General features: G+C 38.4%; 1 protein-coding gene across 1 annotated transcript in view; it reads left to right on the top strand.

Moving 5' to 3' along the window:
- Positions 1-24,414, top strand: part of LOC110454096 (sodium- and chloride-dependent GABA transporter 1-like) — a 48,038-nt gene that overhangs the window by 1,495 nt on the left and 22,129 nt on the right. Inside the window, exons 2-6 of the mRNA XM_021503452.1 lie at positions 2,941-3,124; positions 9,216-9,347; positions 18,591-18,894; positions 19,659-19,791; positions 22,130-22,264. Of these exons, the coding sequence (XP_021359127.1) occupies positions 2,941-3,124; positions 9,216-9,347; positions 18,591-18,894; positions 19,659-19,791; positions 22,130-22,264 (888 nt within the window). The remainder of the gene's footprint in view (positions 1-2,940; positions 3,125-9,215; positions 9,348-18,590; positions 18,895-19,658; positions 19,792-22,129; positions 22,265-24,414) is intronic.

Consider the following 24,414-nt stretch of genomic DNA (forward strand, 5'->3'; position numbering starts at 1 on the left):
GGGGTGGGGGGGGGGCTGTTACTTCTCCTGCCTTATCTCTAGTCTGGATAGCCCCCACCCAACCACCTCCCATCTCCTGCCTCATACATATACATTATACATGCTGCCTATCTACAGTACTGTATAATCTTAAGCTGTTTATCTATTCATCATAACACTGACACATGTGTTAACACAGATCAGGAATTTGACCATGCGCTCCCCCTAATCCTCCCTGCTGTAGGAGTGGCACATACAGACAAATACATGTACACTCCCTACCCCTACAGTAGATCCAGACAATAGGGGTTGTAGAGTTGTAGGGGGGGGGGGGTGTGTTCAGGTTGTAGGGGGGTCAGGAGGGTGTGAAAGGGAGACATGTTAACACTTATATATCGGATTGTGAAGGTCTTGCTCTTATTAGCTTGGTTTAAGAAAAATTACACAAACAAGAGACCCATATGGCCTGTATTTCCTGACCCTAATCCACTCACGTTTCTTTTTTTTTTATCTGAACCCTCTGCCTCAACTAAGTTTCTTTATACAGTTGTATCAAAGTGGATGGTCCAAGGCCTTTATGGTGGCCGCACAAAACACAAGTTTGGTAGTGATCTTTATACAGTTGAATCAAAGTTGATGGTCCCAAGGCCTTTATGGCGGCCACACAGTTGTATCAAAGTGGATGGTCCAAGGCCTTTATGGCTGCCGCACAGTTGTGTCAAAGTTGATGGTTCAAGGCCTTTATGGATGCTGCACAAAACACAAGTTTGGTAGTGATCTTTATACAGTTGAATCAAATTGGATGGTCCAAGGCCTTTATGGCTGCCTCACAGTTGTGTCAAAGTTGATGGTTCAAGGCCTTTATGGCTGCCGCACAAAACACAAGTTTGGTAGTGATCTTCACACAGTTGAATCAAAGTTGATGGTTCAAGTCCTTAATGGATGCCGCACAAAACACAAGATTGGAAGTGATCTTTATACAGTTGAATCAAAGTTGATGGTCCCAAGGCCTTTATGGCAGCTGCACAGTTGAATCAAAGTTGATGGGTCAAGGCCTTTATGGATGCCGCACAAAACACAAGTTTGGTACTGATCTTTATACAGTTGAATCAAAGTTGATGGTTCAAGGCCTTTATGTAGGCCGCACAAAACACAAGTTTGGTAGTGATCTTTATACAGTTGTATTAAAGTGGATGGTTCAAGGCCTTAATGGATGCCGCACAAAACACAAGTTTGGTAGTGATCTTTATACAGTTGAATCAAAGTGGATGGTCCAAGGCCTTTATGTAGGCCGCACAAAACACAAGGTTGGTAGTGATCTTTATACAGTTGAATCAAAGTTGATGGTTCAGGGCCTTAATGGATGCCGCACAAAACACAAGTTTGATAGTGATCTTTGTACAGTTGAATCAAAGTTGATGGTTCAAGGCCTTAATGGATGCCGCACAAAACACAAGTTTGATAGTGATCTTTGTACAGTTGAATCACAGTTGATGGTTCAAGGCCTTAATGGATGCCGCACCAAACACAAGTTTGGGAGTGATCTTTATACAGTTGAATCAAAGGTTATGGTCCCAAGGCCTTGATGGCGGCCGCACAGTTGTATCAAAGTGGATGGTCCAAGGCCTTTATGTAGGCCGCACAAAACACAAGGATGGTAGTGATCTTTATACAGTTGAATCCAAGTTGATGGTCCCAAGGCCTTTATGGCAGCTGCACAGTTAAATCAAAGTTGATGGTTTAAGGCCTTTATGGATGCCGCACAAAACACAAGTTTGATAGTGCTCTTTGTACAGTTGAATCAAAGTTGATGGTTCAGGGCCTTAATGGATGCCACACAAAACACAAGTTTGGTAGTGATCTTTATACAGTTTAATCAAAGTTGATGGTTCAAGGCCTTAATGGATGCCACACAAAACACAAGTTTGGTAGTGATCTTTATACAGTTGAATCAAAGTTGATGGTTCAAGGCCTTTATGGATGCCGCACAAAACACAAGTTTGGAAGTGATCTTTATACAGTTGAATCAAAGTTTATGGTCCCAAGGCCTTGATGGCGGCCGCACAGTTGTATCAAAGTGGATGGTCCAAGGCCTTTATGACGGCCGCACAATTGTATCAAAATTGATGGTTCAAGGCCTTTATGGATGCCGCACCAAACACAAGTTTGGTAGTGATCTTTATACAGTTGAATCAAAGTTGATGGTCCCAAGACCTTTATGGCGGCCGCTCAAAACACAAGTTTGGTAGTGATCTTAAACAAACTGCCTGGTTATAGGTTGGGGATCTGAACGATTTCCAAGTAATGACCCAGGGACCAAGTCATCATTGACAGGGCCAGACCCATGAGCTACTCTCAGTTGCATGGATATATGGTTATAGGGTGCCAGGGATCTCAACAATATATTTCTATGTAGTTCCCTTGGCTAGCAAGACCCTGGGGCAATATTCTTTTCTTCATTCCCCAGCAATGATAAATATGGTAATGAGGTGGGGATCGTGACCAGTTTTCATTTTATGACCCCGAGATTAAGTTTCCATGTGATGACACAGGGGCTTACACAACATTGAATCCCCTTTGTGCAACAATGCCCAAGACAAAATTTAGTTGAAATCTGCTTAGCCATTCTAGACTGATAGTGTTTAAAATGAAGAGTCCACAAGGAATGGATAACATGACATACTAGTATGTCATATTTTGGGTGCTGATTTTTTTGTAGTGATCACAACTTCAATGTAACGGGTATTTAATAAATATTTGCTGATTTCGATAAATTGCTTTTGTTATTGTCCAAACCTGTCTATCTTGGGCCACTGTAGCGTTTGGTTTAGACAGGCTCCACCATCCTGAACTTCTTTATCAAACTTAACATACAAGGTATGTAATATTTAGGTAAATTTAACATTCTCAACTGAATATAGACTGTGTTTTGTACATTCCTGTGAATCTGTAATATTTCAGAAAGCGTTAGAAACGCCCACCGACTCCTCTGTGGTGAGTAGCTGCTCTACTGTATACAGTGGAGATGAAACGTCCCGTGGGAATTGGTCTGGACGTATGGACTTCCTACTTTCCTGCATTGGATATGCTGTTGGATTGGGAAATATATGGAGGTTCCCTTATCTATGCTACAAGAGTGGAGGAGGTCAGTACCAATGTTTGTCTCATCAATGCTAGTAGTTATAGTCTATAGTATCTACTTGTTATAATCCTAGGGACAGAGTTACTAAGGTCAGTGATAGCAGACACAGACACACATCAATGCTAGTAGTTATAGTCTATAATATCTACTTGTTATAATCCTAGGGACAGAGCTACTAAGGTCAGTGATAGGAGATACAGACACACATCAATGCTAGTAGTTAAAGTCTATAATATCTACTTGTTATAATCCTAGGGACAGAGTTACTAAGGTCAGTGATAGCAGACACAGACACACATCAATGCTAGTAGTTATAGTCTATAGTATCTACTTGTTATAATCCTAGGGACAGAGTTACTAAGGTCAGTGATAGCAGACACAGACACACATCAATGCTAGTAGTTATAGTCTATAGTATCTACTTGTTATAATCCTTGGGACAGAACTACTTAGGTCAGTGATACCAGACAAAGACACACATCAATGCTAGTAGTTATAGTCTATAATATCTACTTGTTATAATCCTAGGGACAGAGCTACTAAGGTCAGTGATAGCAGACACAGACACACATCAATGCTAGTAGTTATAGTCTATAGTATCTACTTGTTATAATCCTAGGGACAGAGCTACTAAGGTCAGTGATAGCAGACACAGACACACATCAATGCTAGTAGTTATAGTCTATAGTATCTACTTGTTATAATCCTAGGGACAGAGCTACTAAGGTCAGTGATAGCAGACACAGACACACATCAATGCTAGTAGTTATAGTCTATAGTATCTACTTGTTATAATCCTAGGGACAGAGCTACTAAGGTCAGTGATAGCAGACACAGACACACATCAATGCTAGTAGTTATAGTCTATAGTATCTACTTGTTATAATCCTAGGGACAGAGCTACTAAGGTCAGTGATAGCAGACACAGACACACATCAATGCTAGTAGTTATAGTCTATAGTATCTACTTGTTATAATCCTAGGGACAGAGCTACTAAGGTCAGTGATAGCAGACACAGACACACATCAATGCTAGTAGTTATAGTCTATAGTATCTACTTGTTATAATCCTAGGGACAGAGCTACTAAGGTCAGTGATAGCAGACACAGACACACATCAATGCTAGTAGTTATAGTCTATAGTATCTACTTGTTATAATCCTAGGGACAGAGCTACTAAGGTCAGTGATAGCAGACACAGACACACATCAATGCTAGTAGTTATAGTCTATAGTATCTACTTGTTATAATCCTAGGGACAGAGCTACTAAGGTCAGTGATAGCAGACACAGACACACATCAATGCTAGTAGTTATAGTCTATAGTATCTACTTGTTATAATCCTAGGGACAGAGCTACTAAGGTCAGTGATAGCAGACACAGACACACATCAATGCTAGTAGTTATAGTCTATAGTATCTACTTGTTATAATCCTAGGGACAGAGCTACTAAGGTCAGTGATAGCAGACACAGACACACATCAATGCTAGTAGTTATAGTCTATAGTATCTACTTGTTATAATCCTAGGGACAGAGCTACTAAGGTCAGTGATAGCAGACACAGACACACATCAATGCTAGTAGTTATAGTCTATAGTATCTACTTGTTATAATCCTAGGGACAGAGCTACTAAGGTCAGTGATAGCAGACACAGACACACATCAATGCTAGTAGTTATAGTCTATAGTATCTACTTGTTATAATCCTAGGGACAGAGCTACTAAGGTCAGTGATAGCAGACACAGACACACATCAATGCTAGTAGTTATAGTCTATAGTATCTACTTGTTATAATCCTAGGGACAGAGCTACTAAGGTCAGTGATAGCAGACACAGACACACATCAATGCTAGTAGTTATAGTCTATAGTATCTACTTGTTATAATCCTAGGGACAGAGCTACTAAGGTCAGTGATAGCAGACACAGACACACATCAATGCTAGTAGTTATAGTCTATAGTATCTACTTGTTATAATCCTAGGGACAGAGCTACTAAGGTCAGTGATAGCAGACACAGACACACATCAATGCTAGTAGTTATAGTCTATAGTATCTACTTGTTATAATCCTAGGGACAGAGCTACTAAGGTCAGTGATAGCAGACACAGACACACATCAATGCTAGTAGTTATAGTCTATAGTATCTACTTGTTATAATCCTAGGGACAGAGCTACTAAGGTCAGTGATAGCAGACACAGACACACATCAATGCTAGTAGTTATAGTCTATAGTATCTACTTGTTATAATCCTAGGGACAGAGCTACTAAGGTCAGTGATAGCAGACACAGACACACATCAATGCTAGTAGTTATAGTCTATAGTATCTACTTGTTATAATCCTAGGGACAGAGCTACTAAGGTCAGTGATAGCAGACACAGACACACATCAATGCTAGTAGTTATAGTCTATAGTATCTACTTGTTATAATCCTAGGGACAGAGCTACTAAGGTCAGTGATAGCAGACACAGACACACATCAATGCTAGTAGTTATAGTCTATAGTATCTACTTGTTATAATCCTAGGGACAGAGCTACTAAGGTCAGTGATAGCAGACACAGACACACATCAATGCTAGTAGTTATAGTCTATAGTATCTACTTGTTATAATCCTAGGGACAGAGCTACTAAGGTCAGTGATAGCAGACACAGACACACATCAATGCTAGTAGTTATAGTCTATAGTATCTACTTGTTATAATCCTAGGGACAGAGCTACTAAGGTCAGTGATAGCAGACACAGACACACATCAATGCTAGTAGTTATAGTCTATAGTATCTACTTGTTATAATCCTAGGGACAGAGCTACTAAGGTCAGTGATAGCAGACACAGACACACATCAATGCTAGTAGTTATAGTCTATAGTATCTACTTGTTATAATCCTAGGGACAGAGCTACTAAGGTCAGTGATAGCAGACACAGACACACATCAATGCTAGTAGTTATAGTCTATAGTATCTACTTGTTATAATCCTAGGGACAGAACTACTAAGGTCAGTGATAGCAGACACAGACACACATCAATGCTAGTAGTTATAGTCTATAGTATCTACTTGTTATAATCCTAGGGACAGAGCTACTAAGGTCAGTGATAGCAGACACAGACACACATCAATGCTAGTAGTTATAGTCTATAGTATCTACTTGTTATAATCCTAGGGACAGAGCTACTAAGGTCAGTGATAGCAGACACAGACACACATCAATGCTAGTAGTTATAGTCTATAGTATCTACTTGTTATAATCCTAGGGACAGAGCTACTAAGGTCAGTGATAGCAGACACAGACACACATCAATGCTAGTAGTTATAGTCTATAGTATCTACTTGTTATAATCCTAGGGACAGAGCTACTAAGGTCAGTGATAGCAGACACAGACACACATCAATGCTAGTAGTTATAGTCTATAGTATCTACTTGTTATAATCCTAGGGACAGAGCTACTAAGGTCAGTGATAGCAGACACAGACACACATCAATGCTAGTAGTTATAGTCTATAGTATCTACTTGTTATAATCCTAGGGACAGAGCTACTAAGGTCAGTGATAGCAGACACAGACACACATCAATGCTAGTAGTTATAGTCTATAGTATCTACTTGTTATAATCCTAGGGACAGAACTACTAAGGTCAGTGATAGCAGACACAGACACACATCAATGCTAGTAGTTATAGTCTATAGTATCTACTTGTTATAATCCTAGGGACAGAGCTACTAAGGTCAGTGATAGCAGACACAGACACACATCAATGCTAGTAGTTATAGTCTATAGTATCTACTTGTTATAATCCTAGGGACAGAACTACTAAGGTCAGTGATAGCAGACACAGACACACATCAATGCTAGTAGTTATAGTCTATAATATCTACTTGTTATAATCCTAGGGACAGAACTACTAAGGTCAGTGATAGCAGACACAGACACACATCAATGCTAGTAGTTATAGTCTATAGTATCTACTTGTTATAATCCTAGGGACAGAGCTACTAAGGTCAGTGATAGCAGACACAGACACACATCAATGCTAGTAGTTATAGTCTATAGTATCTACTTGTTATAATCCTAGGGACAGAACTACTAAGGTCAGTGATAGCAGACACAGACACACATCAATGCTAGTAGTTATAGTCTATAGTATCTACTTGTTATAATCCTAGGGACAGAGCTACTAAGGTCAGTGATAGCAGACACAGACACACATCAATGCTAGTAGTTATAGTCTATAGTATCTACTTGTTATAATCCTAGGGACAGAACTACTAAGGTCAGTGATAGCAGACACAGACACACATCAATGCTAGTAGTTATAGTCTATAGTATCTACTTGTTATAATCCTAGGGACAGAACTACTAAGGTCAGTGATAGCAGACACAGACACACATCAATGCTAGTAGTTATAGTCTATAGTATCTACTTGTTATAATCCTAGGGACAGAGCTACTAAGGTCAGTGATAGCAGACACAGACACATTTCAATTCTACATTTTGAATTATTTCTTTTATGTTGAAAGTGTGAATTACTGACTATAAGTATGTATATAGCTTTTGCCTGACATCACCTGCTCTCGCCCCTGTTGTAGAAGTACCAGTTCAATTTACTTTGATTATAATGTGACTAATATGATAGATAAAATGCCTGCAAAACAGGAGACATCTTTTGTACTAGGCACATATTTTTTGAAAATTTGTACAGTACAAAAAAAATTAAACCAATAATGAGAGGATAAATCAAGGTCTTCGGTCGTAACATTGTTCGTGTATATTTGGCTTGACCGTACGCCTAAAAATGTGACATAAGATGTGAAACAATTTTAGAACAATATTTCATAAAGGCCGCGCCACAGAACAATATTTCATAAAGGCCGCGCTACAGAACAATATTTCATGAAGGCCACGCCACAGAACGATACTTCATAAAGGCCGCGCCACAGAACAATATTTCATAAAGGCCGCGCCACAGAACAATATTTCATAAAGGCCACGCCACAGAACAATACTTCATAAAGGCCGCGCCACAGAACAATATTTCATAAAGGCCGCGCCACAGAACAATATTTCATAAAGGCCACGCCACAAAACCATATTTCATAAAGGCCGTGCTACAGAACAATATTTCATAAAGGCCATGCTACAGAACAATATTTCATAAAGGCCATGCCACAAAACAATATTTCATAAAGGCCCCGCTACAGAACAATATTTCATAAAGACCGCACCACAGAACAATATTTCATAAAGGCCGCGCCACAAAACAATATTTCATAAAGGCCATGCTACAGAACAATATTTCATAAAGGCCACGCCACAGAACAATAATTCATAAAGGCTGCGCTACAGAACAATATTTCATAAAGGCCACGCCACATAACAATAATTCATAAAGGCTGCGCTACAGAACAATATTTCATAAAGGCCCCGCTACAGAACAATATTTCATAAAGGCCTCGCCACAGAACAATATTTCATAAAGGCCTCGCCACAGAACAATATTTCATAAAGGCCTCGCCACAGAACAATATTTCATAAAGGCCCTGCTACAGAACAATATTTCATAAAGGCCGTGCTACAGAACAATATTTCATAAAGGCTGCGCTACAGAACAATATTTCATAAGGCCGCGCCACAGAACAATATTTTATAAAGGCCGCACTACAGAACAATATTTCATAAAGGCCGCACCACAGAACAATATTTCATAAAGGCTGCACTACAGAACAATATTTCATAAAGGCTGCACTACAGAACAATATTTCATAAAGGCCGCGCTACAGAACAATATTTCATAAAGGCCGCACTACAGAACAATATTTCATAAAGGCCGCACCACAGAACAATATTTCATAAAGGCCACACCACAGAACAATATTTCATAAAGGCCGTGCTACAAAATAATATTTCATAAAGGCAGCGCCACAGAACAATATTCCATAAAGGCCGCATCACAGAACATGGAAATGTTCACTCTGCAGTGTATACAATCATGTCTCAAAATGATTTCTGTCTGATCATAATCTGCAACAAGAGAGAGTATCTATATGTTCTAGTTTAATATGTTAGTACCACACGTTTTTCTTTGCTTCAGGTGCTTTCCTGATACCCTACCTGATATTCCTGGTTCTGTGTGGGATTCCTCTATTCTTCCTCGAGGTGTCCTATGGACAGTTTGCCAGTCTAAGCCCAATCACCGTATGGAGAATATGTCCTTTATTTAAAGGTAAGAATCACCATATATATAGTGGTTGTGAGTTTGACAGTGTTTAATAGGACTAGTTGATGTGTCATTAACAACGGATAGTTTTTCGATCTAGCAGCATCAAAGTGTCACAAAATTATTATAAAAGGTTTAAACAAAATTTTGGAAGAAAAATGAAAAAATCTACTTTTCAGCATACTTTATGCATGCTACCCCTTGTATTAGAGATCCCTGATCTAAGATTAAAATAGTAAATTCAAAACAATTACAAGTTTGAAAAATGCGTAGTTAAGCTTTAAAAAATAACATTCCAGTTCCAGCTCCCAACTTAGCAGTCCTTCTGCTTTAAAGGTGGAAAATAACCTATATTATTCCTGTATTACACACTCAAACTCAAAGTAATCCTGTTATAAATTATTGTGACTCTTTTAACCCTTCACCCATTGTTTTAACATCACAGTTTTGTCACGAATGACAATTGGACCTGCTCCAGTGTTTTGTCATGTTTACATATTACAACTTAGTGTAGATCTAACCCCATTATTATAAATAGCGCCAAAAACGGTCAAAGTTCCTATGATGGGTTTTGATCATTGACAGAGTCTGACTTATGGAAGAATACTCAGACTGGAATTATACAAAATCATGTCCTAGTCAAGTGAATACATTTACGATGTGAAGTATTAAGTAAACATTAAGATGGGATTAATGATATTCAAAGATTGCCCTGACAATTTAATCACATTATATCAAATGACCAGTACATCATAACCTAAATAATTGTATAAATTTGTATGTTGCATGATATAATTTTTAAGTTTGAATTTTGAATAAAGTAAAAATCATATTTGTTTTCAAATTTTGGTAATTAACATAAAATTTCTAGATATTAAGTTTGGGCGATTAATGTGCTATAAGGCTGACTGTGAAGCGTTTTACTGGTCACTAGGGTCAGTATATAGTAAAGATGTGGGAGTATATAGTCCTATTGTTACTGTACAACAGTGGTAGTCTATGTACTAGTCCTATTGTTACTGTACTACAGTGGTAGTCGATGTACTAGTCCTATTGTTACTGTACAACAGTGGTAGTCTATGTACTAGTCCTATTGTTACTGTTCTACAGTGGTAGTCGATGTACTAGTCCTATTGTTACTGTACTACAGTGGTAGTCGATGTACTAGTCCTATTGTTACTGTACTACAGTGGTAGTCGATGTACTAGTCCTATTGTTACTGTACTACAGTGGTAGTCGATGTACTAGTCCTATTGTTACTGTACTACAGTGGTAGTCGATGTACTAGTCCTATTGTTACTGTACTACAGTGGTAGTCGATGTACTAGTCCTATTGTTACTGTACTACAGTGGTAGTCGATGTACTAGTCCTATTGTTACTGTACTACAGTGGTAGTCGATGTACTAGTCCTATTGTTACTGTACTACAGTGGTAGTCGATGTACTAGTCCTATTGTTACTGTACTACAGTGGTAGTCGATGTACTAGTCCTATTGTTACTGTACTACAGTGGTAGTCGATGTACTAGTCCTATTGTTACTGTACTACAGTGGTAGTCGATGTACTAGTCCTATTGTTACTGTACTACAGTGGTAGTCGATGTACTAGTCCTATTGTTACTGTACTACAGTGGTAGTCGATGTACTAGTCCTATTGTTACTGTACTACAGTGGTAGTCGATGTACTAGTTCTATTGTTACTGTACTACAGTGGTAGTCGATGTACTAGTCCTATTGTTACTGTACTACAGTGGTAGTCGATGTACTAGTCCTATTGTTACTGTACAACAGTGGTAGTCGATGTACTAGTTCTATTGTTACTGTACAACAGTGGTAGTCGATGTACTAGTTCTATTGTTACTGTACAACAGTGGTAGTCGATGTACTAGTTCTATTGTTACTGTACAACAGTGGTAGTCGATGTACTAGTTCTATTGTTACTGTACAACAGTGGTAGTCGATGTACTAGTTCTATTGTTACTGTACAACAGTGGTAGTCGATGTACTAGTTCTATTGTTACTGTACAACAGTGGTAGTCGATGTACTAGTCCTATTGTTACTGTACAACAGTGGTAGTCGATGTACTAGTTCTATTGTTACTGTACAACAGTGGTAGTCGATGTACTAGTTCTATTGTTACTGTACAACAGTGGTAGTCGATGTACTAGTTCTATTGTTACTGTACTACAGTGGTAGTCGATGTACTAGTTCTATTGTTACTGTACTACAGTGGTAGTCGATGTACTAGTTCTATTGTTACTGTACTACAGTGGTAGTCGATGTACTAGTTCTATTGTTACTGTACTACAGTGGTAGTCGATGTACTAGTTCTATTGTTACTGTACTACAGTGGTAGTCGATGTACTAGTTCTATTGTTACTGTACTACAGTGGTAGTCGATGTACTAGTTCTATTGTTACTGTACTACAGTGGTAGTCGATGTACTAGTTCTATTGTTACTGTACTACAGTGGTAGTCGATGTACTAGTTCTATTGTTACTGTACTACAGTGGTAGTCGATGTACTAGTTCTATTGTTACTGTACTACAGTGGTAGTCGATGTACTAGTTCTATAGTTGATGTACTAGTTCTATAGTTGATGTACTAGTTCTATTGTTGATGTACTAGTTCTATTGTTCATGTACTAGTTCTATAGTCGATGTACTAGTTCTATTGTTGATGTACTAGTTCTATTGTTGATGTACTAGTTCTATAGTCGATGTACTAGTTCTATAGTTGATGTACTAGTTCCATTGTTACTGTACTAGTTCTATTGTTGATGTACTAGTTCTATTGTTGATGTACTAGTTCTATTGTTGATGTACTATATATATATTGTGATGTACTTGTTCTATTGTTAGCTCACCTGGTCCAAAGACCAAGGTGAGTTTATGCCATACCGTGGCGTCCGTCATACGTCTGTACGTCAACAATTTCTCTAATCCACTTCTTCTTCTTAACCACTGATCGGAATTTAACTAAATTTGACTGGAAGCATTCTAGGTGGTGGGGATTCAAAATTGTACAAATGGTAGGGTTAACCCCCCAGAGGGCTGAGGGACGGGGCCAACAGGGGACAATTTGGCTATATTGATTTAAGTAAATTCTTCTCTACAACTAAAAGTTGGACATCAACTATATTTGACTGGAAGCATTACTAGGTAGTTGGGATTCAAAACTGTACAAATTAATGAAATGACTTCTTCTGTAGAACTGTGCAATGGATATCAATCATATTTGGTCAGAAGCATTCATGGGAGGCGGGGATTCAAAATTGTACAAGTCGTGGGGCTTACCCCCAAGGAGGCTGAGGGGCGGGGCCAAAAGGGGTTATTTGGCTATAAGCAAATTCTTCTCTTCAACTAAAAGTTGGACATCAACCATATTTGACTGGAAGAATTCATAGGTAGTGGGGATTCAAAATTGTACAAATGATGGTTCTGACCCCCCCAGGGGGCTGTGGGGCAGGTCCAATAGGGGTCAATTTGGATATATTGCTTTAAGTGACTTCTCCTCTGGAACCTAGAGATGGATTGTACCATATTTTACTGAAAGCACCCCTAGGTAGTGGGGATTCAAAATTTCTACAGATGGTGGGGCTGACCCCCCAGGGGGCGAAGGGGCAGGGCCAAAAGGGGGCAATTCGGCTAAATTGCTATAAATGACTTCTGCTGTAGAACTATGCACTGGATATCAATCATATTTGGTTGGAAGCGTTCATGGGTGGCAGGGATTTAAATTTTATAAGTAGTGCAGCTGACCCCCTTGGCTAAAGGGTGGGGCAAAAAATAGTGCATTGCTTGGAAATGGTTGAGATCCCCATCCTATTACCATATATACAATTGCTGAGTTTGAAGAGAAGAATGCACATACATGTATGCTTCCAGGATTGCCAGGGGTCTGGCCCCACCCTTAAAGACATAGTCCCTGGGTCATAACTTTGAAACGGTTGAGATCCCCACCCCAAAACTGTATATACAAATGCTGGGCATAAAGAGACGATTGCAGTCATTATATAAGAATTGACCCCAGGGTCTGCCCTACCCTTGGAGAATTAACCCTGGGTCATAACTTTGAAATGGTTAAGATCCCCACCCCAAAACTAAATATACAATTGTTGGGCATAAAGAGATGAATGCAGTCATGATATTATAATTGATCCTAGGGTCTTGCCACCACCCTAGGGACCTAGTTTCTGAATCACACCTTGGAAACAGTTGAGATTCTCACCCCATAACCATCCATAAATTGCTGGACATGAAAAATCTAATACAGATATGATACAAGGATTGGCTTGGGTCTGGCCCATTTCCTTTGATCTTATTTGGAGAATATTTTGCAATGTTTACTTTTGATATCCAGGTTAGCGATACAGGCCCTCTGAGCCTCTTGTTGAGATATTTGTTAGAGACCTTTAAATTCTCCTACACTGTTTTGATTCTATAACCACCTGAACCAACTTCCTCTCCGGTACTGTGTAATCACTCACGTTCTAGGCCTATACATATTTACACTTGTATAACAGGGTACACAATAATGTACATATTTACACTTGTATAACAGAGTACACAATGATGTACATATTTACACTTGTATAAAAGGGTACACAATGATGTACATATTTACACTTGTATAACAGGGTACACAATGACATACATATTTACACTTGTATAACAGGGTACACAATGATATACATATTTACACTTGTATAACAGGGTACACAATGATGTACATTTTATACTTGTATAACAGGGTACACAATGATGTACATATTTACACTTGTATAACAGGGTACACAATGATGTCATTCTCCTACCCCAAAACGTCCACTCACTTTACTTCCACCCATTTGACATCTGTAATAAACTTAGAAAGTTTGGGTAAATTTGATAGATTTTCAAGATTCTCAAGCTCCAAGTAAACGGTAACATAAAATAGTCAAGGAAGACGAGGGTACAACCAACTGTTTTGGGGAAAAAACCCTCATTTGGGTGTTTAGGGGAACATTGGTACCAGTTTGATAAGAAAGTACTGATTTAAACCTGTATGACATCAGGGTACAAAACGATATTGTCCCATCATCAAACATTGTCCTTGTATGACCTTGGTGTACTTATCTACATTTATATATTCCTAATAATCAATTCAAAAACTTGAACCAGCTACTTATTGGTAGGGAGATATGAAGGTCTACCCTTGTGTCATCAGAACCAGCTACTTATTGGTAGGGAGATATGTAGATCTACCCTTGTGTCATCAGAACCAGCTACTTATTGGTAGAGAGATATGCAGGTCTACCCTTGTGTCATTAGAACCAGCTACTTATTGGTGGGGAGATATGTAGATTTACCCTTGTGTCATTAGAACCAGCTACTTATTGGTAGGGAGATATGCAGGTCTACCCTTGTGTCATCAGAACCAGCTAATTATTGGTAGAGAAATATGTAGATCTACCCTTGTGTCATCAGAAACAGCTACTTATTGGTAGGGAGATATGTAGATCTGCTGGTAGGGAGATATGAAGATCTACCCTTGTGTCATCAGAACCAGCTAATTATTGGTAGAGAAATATGTAGATCTACCCTTGTGTCATCAGAAACAGCTACTTATTGGTAGAGTGATATGCAGGTCTACCCTTGTGTCATCAGAACCAGCTAATTATTGGTAGAGAAATATGTAGATCTACCCTTGTGTCATCAGAACCAGCTACTTATTGGTGGGGAGATATGAAGATTTACCCTTGTGTCATTAGAACCAGCTACTTATTGGTGGGGAGATATGTAGATTTTCCCTTGTGTCATTAGAACCAGCTACTTATTGGTAGAGAGATATGAAGATCTACCCTTGTGTCATCAGAACCAGCTAATTATTGGTAGAGAAATATGTAGATCTACCCTTGTGTCATCAGAAACAGCTACTTATTGGTAGGGAGATATGTAGACCTACTGGTAGGGAGATATGAAGATCTACCCTCGTGTCATCAGAAACAGCTACTTATTGGTAGAGAGATATGTAGTTCTACCCTTGTGTCATCAGAACCAGCTACTTATTGGTGGGGAGATATGAAGATTTACCCTTGTGTCATTAGAACCAGCTACTTATTGGTGGGGAGATATGTAGATTTTCCCTTGTGTCATTAGAACCAGCTACTTATTGGTAGAGAGATATGAAGATCTACCCTTGTGTCATCAGAACCAGCTACTTATTGGTAGGGAGATATGTAGATCTACTGGTAGGGAGATATGAAGATCTACCCTTGTGTCATCAGAAACAGCTACTTATTGGTAGAGAGATATGAAGATCTACCCTTGTGCCATCAGAAACAGCTACTTATTGGTAGAGTGATATGCAGGTCTACCCTTGTGTCATCAGAGCCAGCTACTTATTGGTAGGGAGATATGTAGATCTACCCTTGTGTCATCAGAAACAGCTACTTATTGGTAGGAAGATATGAAGGTCTACCCTTGTGTCATCAGAACCAGCTACTTATTGGAAGGGAGATATGTAGATCTACCCTTGTGTCATCAGAACCAGCTACTTATTGGTAGAGAGATATGTAGATCTACCCTTGTGTCATCAGAAACAGCTACTTATTGGTAGAGTGATATGCAGGTCTACCCTTGTGTCATCAGAACCAGCTACTTATTGGTAGAGAGATATGTAGATCTACCCTTGTGTCATCAGAAACAGCTACTTATTGGTGGGAGATATGAAGATCTACTGGTAGGGAGATATGAAAATCTACCCTTGTGTCATCAGAAACAGCTGTTGGGTATCGCACCTGATTTTAAAATTACAGTGTGTAGTTATAATTTTTTATCATTTGACTTATTTGATGTATCACATCCGCTGTCATCACTTTACAATACGTTCCCATGTTCATTGTATTAGGGCCTTTGACTTTCAGTTCTATTTTCTTCTGACTGTATTGTGATAAAATAATGAAGTATATTCCTTCAGGAAGTCTATAATTATATATCAATCGGTTTGAGCCATCTATAAACCGTAAAAGACAATCGGAGAAATATCATTTAATGTGATTCTGGAAATTTTCCATGGCAACATGGATCATTCTCCTGCTGCATGCCCACTAGGTGTCTATATATGGAGCAGTCGTGGAGGCTGGTTACAGAAAATCAATACAAAAACAGATTCATTGCCTTGCCAGATCATTGTCATGTTTTATCACCCACTTGACCAGTCAGTGATATAAACCACATCTGGACTGGTCATCACTAAAACTGGACTGGTCATCAATAATTCTAGACTCATTTTCTTAAGTGAAACTAAGCTTTAAAATGATATTTTTCTAAATGCCCTAATGGTTGTCTTTTTATGATCAGTTTCATTCTGTGAACTTTTAACGTCAAGGTGGGATGTATCTAAGTGGGTGTAGGGAGAATGAATATAAAGGTTGGAGTATAATTTCTGCCACACTCTGTAGGTGCACTCCAATGTTTGGTAAGGAAAAGTAAGTCTGTCGTGATCTCAATTTATAAAGACAAATCACATACATCATTATTCTAAAGTTGTCACCACAAACAACAGGACCTTGCTACCACTTGAAACGGTCCCACTATATCACAATAGTATAACATCAGTCCCACTATTGTGATATAGTGGGACTGATGTTATACTATTGCGATATAGTGGGACTGATGTTATACTATTTTGATATAGTGGGACTGATGTTATACTATTGTGATATAGTGGGACTGTTTAATTGATGTTAATGTTATACTATATCACAATAGTATAACATTAACATCAATTAAACAGTTCCACTATATCACAATAATATAACATCAGACCACTGTATCACAATAGTATCACATCAGTCCCACTATATCACAATAGTATAACATCAGTCCCACTATTGTGATATAGTGGGACTGATGTTATACTATTGTGATATAGTGGGACTGTTTAATTGATGTTAATGTTATACTATATCACAATAGTATAACATTAACATCAATTAAACAGTCCCACTATATCACAATAATATAACATCAGTCCACTGTATCACAATAGTATCACATCAGTCCCACTATATCACAATAGTATAACATCAGTCCCATTATATCACAATAGTATAACATCAATTAAATGGTCCCACTGTATCACAATAGTATAACATCAATTAAACAGTCCCACTATATCACAATAGTATAACATCAATTAAATGGTCCCACTTTGATCACAATAGTATAACATCAATTAAACGGTCCCACTATACCACAATAGTATAACATTAGTCCCACTATATCACAATAGTATAACATCAATTAAACGGTCCCACTATACCTCAATAGTATAACATTAGTCCCACTATATCACAATAGTATAACATCAGTCCCACTATATCACAATAGTATAACATCAATTAAACAGTCCAACTGTATCACAATAGTATAACATCAATTAAATGGTCCCACTTTGATCACAATAGTATAACATCAATTGAACGGTCCCACTATATCACAATAGTATAACATCAATTAAACAGTCCCACTGTATCACAATAGTATAACATCAATTAAACGGTCCCACTGTATCACAATAGTATAACATCAATTGAACGGTCCCACTATATCACAATAGTATAACATCAATTAAACAGTCCCACTATATCACAATAGTATAACATCAATTAAATGGTCCCACTATATCATAATAGTATAACATCAATTAAGCGGTCCCATTGTATCACAATAGTATAACATCAATTAAACGGTCCCACTATATCACAATAGTATAACATCAATTAAACGGTCCCACTATATTTGTTTTTCAGTGATAATAAAACATGCACTAAATTAAATACCAGCCTATTTATCATGTATCAATTATGAAACCAGTTATATCAGCTTCTATAAATCACTCTTGTTGTCCCGATGTTAGTATGCAGGGGGTTATGATCTTAAAGTGGGTGGAAACCGGAGTACCCAGAAAAAGTCCACATGTAATTAATGTGATTGTTATGGCTGTCGTTATGGAGACTATAATATAATATTTTGTTGTTGTAGGTGTGGGGTATGGCTGTCGTTATGGAGACTATAATATAATATTTTGTTGTTGTAGATGTGGGGTATGGTTGTCATTATGGAGACTATAATATAATATTTTGATGTTGTAGGTATGGGGTATGGCTGTTGTTATGGAGACTATAATATAATATGTTGTTGTTGTAGGTGTGGTGTATGGCTGTTGTTATGGAGACTATAATATAATATTTTGATGTTGTAGGTGTGGGATATGGCATGGTGATCATCTCGGGTATCGTGTGTATCTATTATAACATCATCATCACCTGGACCATTTACTTCCTGTATTATTCCTTCCGGGCTGTCCTCCCGTGGAGCACCTGTGATAATTGGTGGAACACCGAAAAATGTTTTTTGAGAACAAAAGATCATGAGAAAAACACTACATTGGTGACCTTGTCAAATGAAACAAACAGCTCTAATACTTCCTGGTCCTATGATGTCTCCATGGCAACTCCATTACTGGCAGATAATGATACGAAAACAGCAAGTGAGGAATTCTGGCAGTAAGTAGATATTTTGTTAGCTTTAAACGTTCTTCTTACAGTTTTTTGCTTAAAAGCAATTTTTAGCTCACCAGGCAAAAGGCTTTCTTGAATTGATGCACTGTCAACCTTCTGTCAAATTATGTCTTTCTTACTTCTTTTTGAGAGTCATAGGTTGTTGATAAATAAAATTTAACATGTAGCTTGTCATTATGAAGGGCAATAAGATTGTTCAATTAAATGACAATCATCTATTTCAAGGTTGAATATAAAATTTGTTGAAATATTGAAACAAGTTTTTATAAGGAAGCGTGTAGTGTGATAATATTAAGTTTGTGGCTTGTAAATGAATGACTTTTACAGACTGTCTTTCAAGGTCACATGGTCAAAGTAAAGACTTTGCTCTTAAGACCTTGCTAAAGAAACATGCTGCCATGAAAGCTGAGAGTTGACCTTCGCTTGTCTGCCTAGATTAATAGGAACATACACATCACATTAGTGTCATTATCTATTTCCTACCCTGTATCACAGTGATCTAGATCATGTTGGTTTGAAATATGGATAAAAAGCATGTGAAAATGGACAAGACCATCCATGTGTATGCAAATATATATGTGTCTGTTTCATCAATATATATATACTTGTGTGAGCCGACAGTAAGATAGATTGAGAGTATTTAACTGTAGTGATTTACCGTATGTAGTGTGTATACCCATTGGCATGTCTTAACTAACTTTGTGATGTAGCGGTAAATGATACTTTTAAAAAAAAAAATCTTTGCACAGGCGTGCAGTTCTACAGATGTCCGATGGTATAGACGATATGGGAGACCTGCGCTGGGATCTCCTCATTTGTCTCTTTGTTGCCTGGGTCATTGTGTTCCTCTGCCTCTTTAAAGGTGTGAAGTCGTCTGGAAAGGTAAGGAAGTACAAAGTATTAAAAACTGATAAATCAGGACATCATTAATTCAAACCTTTTAACAGGAAACTCACAATTTGATGTTAATCGCTGACTTAGGGTAAGAGGTTTTGTTCCCAAAATTTGGAAAATTCATCTAAGGTGATAAACAAAGCAATTAAAATTCTGTATACAGATAATAAAGGGTTCCGATTAACAAGGTTCTATTGTATACAGAAAATGAAGTGTATAGATTAACAAGGTTCTATTGTATACAGAAAATGAAGTGTCTAGATTAGCAAGGTTCTATTGTATACAGAAAATAAAGTGTCTAGATTAGCAAGGTTCTATTGTATACAGAAAATAAAGTGTCTAGATTAGCAAGGTTCTACTGTATACAGATAATAAAGTGTCTAGATTAGCAAGGTTCTCTGTATACAGGTAATAAAGTGTCCAGATCAGCAAGGTTCTACTGTATACATGTAATACAGTATCCTGATTAGCAAGGTTCTACTCTATACAGATAATGAAGTGTCATGTTTGGCAAGGTTCTACTGTATACAGATAATTAAGTGTCCAGATTATTAAGGTTTCTCTTAATACAGAACAGAACAGAATGTCCAAATTAACAAGGATCTATGGTTTACAAAAATAAAGTGTCTGGATTAACAAGATTCTATTATCACTTTAATTCTCTTGACTTCGGCCATCATATATTTACATTTAATACCCTCACCATCAATCCTGTATTCTATATACACCACTCACATTAAATCTTGTCAACTTCAATGTAACAGCCACCTTCCTGTATCTGTGTTTAAGGTTGTATATGTGACAGCCACCTTCCTGTATCTTTCAGTGTGTTTTTGGTAGTACATGTGATGGCCACCTTCCTGTATCTTTCATTGTTTTTGGTAGTACATGTGATGGCCACCTTCCTGTATCCTTCAGTGTTTTTGGTAGTACATGTGATTGCCACCTTCCTGTATCTTTCAGTGTTTTTGGTAGCACATGTGATGGCCACCTTCCTGTATCTTTCAGTGTTTTTGGTAGTACATGTGATGGCCACCTTCCTGTATCTGTGTTTGAGGTTGATTATTTGTCAGCCATCTTCCTATTTCTGTGTTGTAGGTAGTATATGTGACAGCCACCTTCCTGTATCTGTGTTTTAGGTAGTATATATGTGGCCCCCTTCCTGTATCTGTGTTTGAGGTAGTATATGTGATGGCCACCTTCCTGTATCTGTGTTTTAGGTAGTATATTTGACAGCCATCTTCCTATATCTGTGTTTTAGGTAGTATATGTGACAGCCACCTTCCTGTATCTATGTTTTAGGTAGTATATGTGACGGCCGCCTTCCTGTATCTGTGTTTTAGGTAGTATATGTGACAGCCACCTTCCTGTATCTATGTTTTAGGTAGTATATGTGACGGCCGCCTTCCTGTATCTGTTGTAGGTCGTATATGTGACAGCCACCTTCCTGTATCTGTTGTAGGTAGGATATGTGACAGCCACCTTCCTGTATCTGTTTTAGGTAGTGTATGTGACGGCCGCCTTCCTGTATCTGTTGTAGGGAGTATATGTGACAGCCACCTTCCTGTAACTGTTTTAGCTAGTGTATGTGACGGCCGCCTTCCTGTATCTGTTGTAGGTCGTATATGTGACAGCCACCTTCCTGTATCTGTTGTAGGGATTATATGTGACAGCCACCTTCCTGTATCTGTTGTAGGTAGTATATGTGACAGCCACCTTCCTGTAACTGTTTTAGGTAGTGTATGTGACGGCCGCCTTCCTGTATCTGTTGTAGGTAGTATATGTGACAGCCACCTTCCTGTATCTGTTTTAGGTAGTGTATGTGACAGCCACCTTCCTGTATCTGTTGTAGGTAGTATATGTGACAGCCACCTTCCTGTATCTGTTGTAGGTAGTATATGTGACAGCCACCTTCCTGTAACTATGTTGTAGGTAGTATATGTGACGGCCACCTTCCCGTATCTGTTGTAGGTAGTATATGTGACAGCCACCTTCCCGTATCTGTTGTAGGTAGTATATGTGACAGCCACCTTCCTGTATCTGTTGTAGGTAGTATATGTGACAGCCACCTTCCTGTAACTATGTTGTAGGTAGTATATGTGACGGCCACCTTCCCGTATCTGTTGTAGGTAGTATATGTGACAGCCACCTTCCCGTATCTGTTGTAGGTAGTATATGTGACAGCCACCTTCCTGTAACTATGTTGTAGGTAGTATATGTGACGGCCACCTTCCTGTATCTGTTGTAGGTAGTATATGTGACAGCCACCTTCCTGTATCTGTTGTAGGTAGTATATGTGACAGCCACCTTCCCGTATCTGTTGTAGGTAGTATATGTGACGGCCACCTTCCCGTATCTGGTGCTGCTGATTTTACTAGTACGCGGAGTGACATTGCCTGGAGCAGGAGCTGGTATCTATTTCTACCTGGTGCCCGATTGGAACAAACTAGCCACTTTTGAGGTAAGTAAATAACAGAACTGTATTAAGTTTTTGTTGGTTATATACACATGTTTGATACCTTCAAATCATGCCTGTTATATTTATTCCTACTATAACTTACATGTAGAATCAAAGGTGTTCTGTATCTGGAATACAAGTATTTTACAATTTATTTAGTGATATCTCGTCAGCAATTAAAACCTGTCTAGGTGATAATGGTCACCTAGGACCACATGAATAGTTAAGGTAATGCATGATGATTGCATGTATTCTCAGAACTCTCACATATTCAATCATTTAGTAGTTCAAAAGAGATCTTCAATAAATAAATGGAGGAATGCCTGGTTCACTGTATCAGAGACAATACTGTTACAATTGTCAGTAGTCATTTTGAATACGATTACAGCATAACAAGTGCTTGATAATCAGATGATACGGAAATATAATGCTATCAACATCCCAGATATCAATTTACCTTAAATCTCAGTTTGTTTTTCTGACTGAAGTGCTGACTTCCTTCAGTCAGCTCGTCTGGACATATACACATAATTAAACTAATGCTGTGGTTAGATTGTAGTAAATGAAGGATAATGTTTGAAATGTGTTTGATCTTGATAACTTTAATTATAAGCATTGCATGTCATGTGCTTGCATCCTTCGGCAGGTTTTAATGTAATGAATCCATTTATGTTAGCAAGACTATATCATCTTTATTTCCTCCAAATTGGAGAGTATGATACAATGATAGTACATGAATAATACATCATTTACAAAATAGTCTACGAAAGTATGTGCCTCAGGTTTCAGACCCTGTAGTATAGAGAGTTAGTCTAAGAAAGTATGTGCCCCAGGTTTCAGACCCTGTAGTATAGAGAGTTAGTCTAAGAAAGTATGTGCCCCAGGTTTCAGACCCTGTTGTATATAGAGTTAGTCTAAGAAAGTATGTGCCTCAGGTTTCAGACCCTGTAGTATAGAGAGTTAGTCTAAGAAAGTATGTGCCCTAGGTTTCAGACCCTGTTGTATAGAGAGTAAGTCTAAGAAAGTATGTGCCCCAGGTTTCAGACCCTGTTGTATAGAGAGTAAGTCTAAGAAAGTATGTGCCTCAGGTTTCAGACCCTGTTGTATAGAGAATTAGTCTTAAGAAAGTATGTGCCCCAGGTTTCAGACCCTGTAGTATAGAGAGTTAGTCTAAGAAAGTATGTGCCCCAGGTTTCAGACCCTATTGTATAGAGAGTTAGTCTAAGAAAGTATGTGCCTCAGGTTTCAGACCATGTTGTATAGAGAGTTAGTCTAAGAAAGTATGTGCCCTAGGTTTTAGACCCTGTTGTATAGAGAGTTAGTCTAAGAAAGTATGTGCCTCAGGTTTCAGACCCTGTAGTATAGAGGGTTAGTCTAAGAAAGTATGTGCCCCAGGTTTCAGACCCTATTGCATAGAGAGTAAGTCTAAGAAAGTATGTGCCTCAGGTTTTAGACCCTGTAGTATAGAGAGTTAGTCTAAGAAAGTATGTGCCCCAGGTTTCAGACCCTATTGCATAGAGAGTTAGTCTAAGAAAGTATGTGCCTCAGGTTTCAGACCCTTTAGTATAGAGAGTAAGTCTAAGAAAGTATGTGCCCCAGGTTTCAGACCCTGTAGTATAGAGAGTTAGTCTAAGAAAGTATGTGCCTCAGATTTCAGACCCTGTTGTATAGAGAGTAAGTCTAAGAAAGTATGTGCCCCAGGTGTCAGAACCTATTGTATAGAGAGATAGTCTAAGAAAGTATGTGCCTCAGGTTTCAGACCCTGTTGTATAGAGAATTAGTCTAAGAAAGTATGTGCCCCAGGTTTCAGACCCTATTGCATAGAGAGTAAGTCTAAGAAAGTATGTGCCCCAGGTGTCAGAACCTGTTGTATAGAGAGTACCTACAGAAGTTTACACGACTGGCTGATCTGATACTTTTTTACAGCATGTCAGGAGATGCAGCTTTGTCTTGAAGGTTCCAGGCAAGGCACAGCTTTTACTCATGGTTAGGTGTGATATATATTATCGTAGTTTTTAGGTCACCTGAGCTTTAGCTCAAGTGACCTATTGCTATCCGTTTTCGTCCGTCGTCGTCCGTCGTCCGTCGTCCGTTAACATTTTACATTTCAAACTTAAAGTCAAGTTCTGCTGGGCCGATTGAACTGAAAGTTG

Source organism: Mizuhopecten yessoensis, unplaced genomic scaffold, assembly GCF_002113885.1.
Source record: "Mizuhopecten yessoensis strain PY_sf001 unplaced genomic scaffold, ASM211388v2 scaffold7669, whole genome shotgun sequence".
In the NCBI taxonomy this organism is placed as follows: domain Eukaryota; kingdom Metazoa; phylum Mollusca; class Bivalvia; order Pectinida; family Pectinidae; genus Mizuhopecten; species Mizuhopecten yessoensis.